The sequence below is a fragment of the Magallana gigas genome, chromosome 10 (assembly GCF_963853765.1).
Source record: "Magallana gigas chromosome 10, xbMagGiga1.1, whole genome shotgun sequence".
In the NCBI taxonomy this organism is placed as follows: domain Eukaryota; kingdom Metazoa; phylum Mollusca; class Bivalvia; order Ostreida; family Ostreidae; genus Magallana; species Magallana gigas.
Window position 1 is genome coordinate 15,783,104 of NC_088862.1, and position 6,725 is coordinate 15,789,828.

Below are 6,725 nucleotides of genomic sequence, written 5' to 3' on the forward strand. Positions count from 1 at the left end.
CTTTATCATGCTCTGATGGCATCTGATGGTCATTTAAGAATAGGGGTTTATTATTTGTACGGCGGATTTGTCACTCAATGAAAGTTGAAATATTTTAAATCTGTACTGTATATATTTTTTGCATCTTTTTCTTAGGACACAAACCAGTATAATGATTATAAATCATAATTAGCTATATAAAGTCATTCAAATAATAAAAATCTTGATGTTACCGACAACAACACCCCGTTAGGTTAAAATATGAAAAAATTGAATAATCATGTGACCATACAACTTTAAAAAAACGAAATCAAAAACAAAGAAACGACCCCCCCCCCCAAAAAAAAAAACCAATTATAAATAAACGTAATATAAGTACATATATTCTTTAAAGGATATAAAAACTTTCGTTCAAATCAACACAACAACACTGCAAACATTTTTTAATATAAAATTTCATCATTTTCGAGCTCTTCTTTTAAAGGAGATCGATATTGTCTAAAATGGCAGCAACCCCCCCCCCCCCAGCCCCCTGAAGTACTGTCTTATACATGTATACATGAACTGATGATTTTGCATTACTATATAGGCTGCAAAAAGACAATATTGTCATAAGACATTGCCTTACATCTAAACGAGCATGTTAATCTGGCAAATTGTATCATTATTTAATTTCTAAAACTCATTTTATCATGGTATGTTTTTTTTTTTTAAATAGCCAATTTCATGGACGTATGAACAAGCATACGCTCGTGGGAGTATTTGATGTCTATATCCTACCCTTAATACATTAAATCTTCTATAGAAGATATTTAAAGCTTTCGTTCAAATCAACATAACAAAACTACGAACATTAATTATAAATTATTATTGGCAAAATTTATTAACGCTTCTACTCTTGAGATTAAACACTATCACCGATTTTCATCATTTGCTCGTATATAAAATGATGGTCTTTAGTCTAATTGATCCTCAAATACCCTCTTAGATTTTGACCTAAAGTTTGAACTTTATGCGAAGTACATGTACCCTTTTTTATCAGGGTCAGTTGATGGTCATGCGCGTAGAAATATCATCGGTATTAAAGACTTACAAGAATTTTTAGTTATACTCGGAGATAGATGGCGGGTTTTGACACTTGATCAAGAATGTTTCGCTCAATTCTGATTCTCGAGACGGTTTTCTTGATAGCTAAAGCTACTCCCGATTTTTACACTTTGGAAGAATACAAAAACCTAACGGATGATCTACTTACGGGTTATTCCAAAAAAATCCGCCCTATTTGGAACCAGGGTCAGAGCCTCCCAATCAGCGTCAGCATGTGGGTGTCCAGTGTTAATGAAGTTAGCGCCGTGGACCAGAGGATGTCCACTACAGCATACCTCTACGTTACCTGGATAGATGATTCCTTATGGTGGAACGCGACAGAAACCGGGATTGAAATGATGCAATTTAACCAGGTTCTCGTTCTCTCTCTCTCTCTCTCTCTCTCTCTCTCTCTCTCTCTCTCTCTCTCTCTCTCTCTCTCTCATTTTGGATGTTTCTGGACGTTCAGGGATTAATGTTTAAAGATTTGGATTACATCCAACCTAAGGCAATCGCTGCTTCCCGGGCCTTTCCTGGCAGGCTCGGAAAAATACTTCGAATGTATGAACATCACCGGATGTTAGAATTTTATACAAAATGGAGTCGCTTCCCATTAAAATAAGTATCGGCTAGACAGCCTCGTGTGTCGTTTTTGTAGTATATTTTAGGGTATATCATTGACTTTAACGAAGTATAGTTGACATCTCGACAGATCGTAAAATGAGAGATGTATATATAGCCAAGACTAATAAATGACAAAAAAAATTTCCTTGTTCAAGCACGTGCTCTATATTTCCCACTTGTAAAAAGATAAGAAAAATGTCAATTTTTGACTGATTTTGACTGAATTATAGAAATAACGTCACTTCTGACGTCATATCCTGCCAGTGAGTGCAAATAAATCAAATAAATAGGTGAAAAATATATTTCATATCAACTACTCAAAAAATAACAAAAAATAAATACATTTGTACCCGAATCACTTTAAAAAATGGCGAATTATGGGGGCCAAATTTAAGTCATATCATTTATAGTTCTTTCTGATATAAATCCACATTATTGTGATTAAATGCAACAACTTTTGGTTAAGAAGTTTTTCTAAATGTCTATAGTTTGTAAGATTAGTCCCCAAGAAGTTTTCGATATACTGAGGGACCAGTCTCCGTAAGAGTATACAGCTACAAAAAGAGTTGTTTACTAAAAGTTATAATTGCATTTCATCTATTCTTATTGGTCTCAACCTGGTAAATCGTGAAAACTCGGCAAATTCGGGGCTTGCTAAAAAGCAAAAACAAAATGTTTTTGGTTCTTAATAATGAAATAATCTTACAGATGGATAAATAAGGAATTTTAAGGTATCTGATCCAAAATAACCCGTGTTCAATGAATAGGGATGCATGACAGATATGAAAAGGCCATAATATTCAGTATACTTGGACACACTTTTCATGTTTAAGTATCAGTATGTAAGAGCGGAATGTGTCATAATAATTGACCTTTTTCATGTGATCGAAGACTTGCCCCCTTTACTTTTAATCTATTAAATTCAATTCTAAAAAAAATATACGGTATAAAATTTATTTTTAATGGTTTTTATTAGCTCACCTGAGCTGTAAGCTCAAGTGAGCTATTCTGATCAGATTTTGTCCGTCGTCTGTCCGTCCGTTTGTCTGTCCGTCTGTCTGTCAGTCCGTCTGTAAACCTTTTTCATTTTGAACTTCTTCTCTAAAACCGCTTGGCCAATTTCAACCAAATTTGGCACGAAGCATCCTTATGGGAAGGCAAATATAAATTGCAGAAATGAAAGACTGATCTTTATTCAACGCGGAGAAAACCTCGAAACTGTGAAAAAAAAAAAAGGAAGGTGCATTTTTTAAGAATCTTCTCAAGATCTATTGAGTCAAATTCAACGTAATTTAGCATAAATCATCCTTAGAGGTAGGAAAATATAAATTGCAAAAATTAAGGACTAATTCTGTTTCAAACTTGAGTAATTTACGAAAATAATAATTAGACAGAGAGAATGGGTGTCAATAAGTTTAACTTCGGGCTCGATATTTCATCTATCGAAAACAAGTTTAGAGGACCAGTCTATGTTAGAAGCAGCCATCTTGAACTTAAATGAATTTGCTTGTTGTGCCATTGTGAGTTTACGTGCGAAGGGAATATTTGAAACATCCAAAATATATTTGTGCCGTTTATGTAAATTGAGGTTAAATATATCAATGCGTTGACATATTCATTTGTGACGCTGGTTTTAGCTTGGTTTGATTATCGTTTGGCATGTTTAGTTTCTTTTTGTTTTGACTCGAGAGGAACCAACGTCTTTATTTTAGAATATAAAATGTTTACGTGTAGACCGGTAAATCAGACAGCTGATTGTTCACATGTACCTGCGCAAAATCTGATGCACTAACAACATATCAAATAATATTCATTATGCTGGTACTTGTTATTCGGTACGATCTCTACATAATGGTTGATTAATGCAACATGTTTTATTAAGATGCTTAGCAATTCAATCTAAACGGAGATTTTTCTCGCTGCTAGAAATACATAAGTATATATATATGATGAGAAATAAATTGTTTTGTCTTTGTTTTAGTGCATTTTTCTCTTGTTTTAATTGTTTTCAAATTTCTATTTACTAATCTGAGTCAAGCTTCGAGTTATAAGCAAGATACAGAGCTTTGCGCACAATGCTACTGTATGTTTGTACACAAAGCTGAGGTCATGCTTTAGTTCCAGGCCTCTCGATTTTCTTTAATTGGGACCGATATTTGGCCCAATTTCCAACGTGAAAAAGGCATCTTTTTTCCAAATAATAATAAAAAATTGTAGAGCGGACGCCTATCACTTTAATCTAAACTAAATAGCGAACTAAATAACAGTCATGTAAATTTGGCTTATTCGTCCGAACAAATCATATTTCGTCCGAACAAATAACTTATTCGTCCGAACAAATAGCCAATTCGTTCGAACAAATCCTATTAAGTCCTAACAAATAACTTATTCGTCCGAACAAGTCCGTATTCGTTCGAACAAATAGCTAATCGTCCGAACAAATAACATTCATCCGAAAAAGTAGCTTTTACATCGCTGTATATAAATACCTCAGGGTTCAAATGATGTTCATTCAAAAGTAAGACTTTCCAAGATTTCTTCGTTGAAACGCCCCCTTTAACTTATCAGGTTTCAATACACAGCTAAAATATGGGATGTCTACGGGGATTTTGTATTGTAGCAGACCGGGATGATATAATATATTGAAGAAATTGCGCGAGGTATTCCGAGTGACCGGATCGGCGCGTTATGTACAGATGTGTTAACGCGATGGTTTCTTGTGTGCGGGCGCAAAAAAAGAACGTGTTGTGTAAAAGCGAAAGTTCTGTTAAGCACATCTGTGTTACAACCAAACCTACTTTTTTTTACATCTATTAAAAGCAAACCGTTCTTGCACTTGATATGATATTGAGTTGAATGCAACAATTAATTTTTATTACTGCAATGCTCTGGGAATGCGAATTTTTACATGCTTTCATAAATGTATACAATACTAGTATGCCACTTCGCAAAAACGTTCATTATCATGATGTTCATTTCACAAAATTTCAGAAAGATCTTTGGATACCAGATATTGTTCTGAAGAATGGATTCACTGCATTTAAACCTCTTGGGGGCGACTTCTATTATTTGTATGTGGAATCTAGCGGCAAGGTGCAGTGGTATCCATACATGGTCCTTGAGTCGAAATGTGAAATCGATGTGACCTACTTTCCTTTCGACAGACAAATGTGTAATATTATTTTTAAGACATGGAGCTATTCCCGACTTGAAGTCAATCTTACGGTGGATGAAAATGAAATAGGATTTTTTGACTTTGTTTCGAACAGCGTATGGGAAGTGACGTCAATGGATGCCTGGGATGACGTAACTAATATGGAAACTGACGTAACATTCAGTATTTATCTACGACGAAAACCCTATTATTTCATTATGAGTTTAGTAATTCCGGTAATATTCCTGGGTTTATTAAACCCAATGGTTTTTATTATACCAGCCGATGCCGGAGAGAAAATGGGTTATGCCGTTACCATATTTCTGACATTTGTTGTGTTTCTTACCATTGTCAGTACATCACTTCCGGCTAATTCGGACAGTATTTCCATTATGAGTATTTACCTTGTCATCAAACTACTCATTAGTGCCCTGATAATTTTCATTTCCTCTTTACAACTTCGACTAAACCACCGCAAATCTTCTAGAAAAATACCGAGATTTCACGCTAGTGTGGTTAAGTGTGAGCGCTGTCTTCGCTGCATCCGGAACCAAATTGACACGGATGATCCAGACAACTACGACAAAGAGTCCAAGACCGCCGACATAGAATGGTCTGATGTCTCATCTGCCGTGGACTTTTTTGCCTTTTGGATCATTAACATTTTAGACCTTTCAGTCACCGGAATCATATTTTATTTGATTTTGTCAATTTAGAAATATGAAGTACTATGCTATTATACTGTATCAACAAATTTGTGTGAATATAAATTGAATTTTTCTATTTTTTTTCTTTATATTTTTCTTTGAAATTTTTACAGCTGATAATGAACTTTTTATTGATTCAGAATATGTAACTTGTTTTAAAATCGAGCAACGCACAACGCATTTTCGAGTAATTGAAGCCTTGAAGCGAGAGTCCGAGTAATTCAGTTGTTAGAGTCGTGGACATGTGCTCAGGCGACCCGGGTTCAAGCCCCGAATTCCGATTTTTTTTCCCTAATTTTTTGCACAGATTTACAATTTTGTCTTAAAAGTGAAGGATTTTTTCTCATTTACTCAAAAATCGGACGGAAGACCCACTCGTTGCTCGAAACGAGATCGTGTCTAGTTATTTTTTTCTGACTTTTTTGGAGTGCTATTTCTCAAAAACTATGAAACCGATTTGCACAAAATTCGTAGGACAGATAGAGCATGATCGGCGCTACATTTCATAGAATTGTCAAATGATGACGTCACTTCCAGTTTCAGATATTGACGATTTTGCAAATTTTTAAGGGTCATTTTTGTCCACGCATATCCTCCAAAATTAATCGAGATAGAAGCTTGACATTTTCAGGGTTTGTAGTAGATGAATGTCTGTAGATGTACCCCCATGCTTCCAATTATGAAAATTGCTGAAGTCCTCGAAACTCGCCTGAACCTCAAAATTAGCAACAATTTTTTTCACGATATTTTCGCACATTTTCTGTAATATCTTTTCACGTATAAATATTTTGTTAAGACATGTAATGCAAAAATTGTTTCAAATTACCTTTTTTGATATCAAAAAAGGGCATGGCCCCTCAAATTAGTTTACAAATGTTAATATATTCACACAAAAAAATCATGTCATCAGGTCATGAAAATGTGTTCATTGTTTCAAACACTACCTGGAAGTACCTGGATACAACCGCTCATTTAGATGACCATTGTAATTGGTTCCTACCTTGGATGGAATGGCTGAATTTGTTTGTTTGTTGGGGTTTTTTGGGGGGTTTTTTTGGGGGTTTTTTTGTGCTAACACTGGGGTTCTGGGCAATGGAATGACAGTTTTAGTCTTTACAAAGGCATAAAACTTGTCATGCTGTGTTTTTTCGTTTTTTTTTTGTTTTTTTTTTACA

General features: G+C 34.8%; 1 protein-coding gene across 1 annotated transcript; it reads left to right on the forward strand.

The window, feature by feature from the left end:
• Positions 1-970: 970 nt before the first annotated feature.
• LOC117683432 (neuronal acetylcholine receptor subunit alpha-6) lies at positions 971-5,571 on the forward strand. Its single transcript, XM_034452602.2, has 2 exons — positions 971-1,439; positions 4,681-5,571. The coding sequence occupies exons 1-2, from the start codon at positions 1,128-1,130 to the stop codon at positions 5,557-5,559; spliced, it is 1,191 nt and encodes a 396-aa protein (XP_034308493.2). The 5' UTR covers positions 971-1,127; the 3' UTR covers positions 5,560-5,571.
• The last annotated feature ends 1,154 nt before the right edge of the window (positions 5,572-6,725 follow it).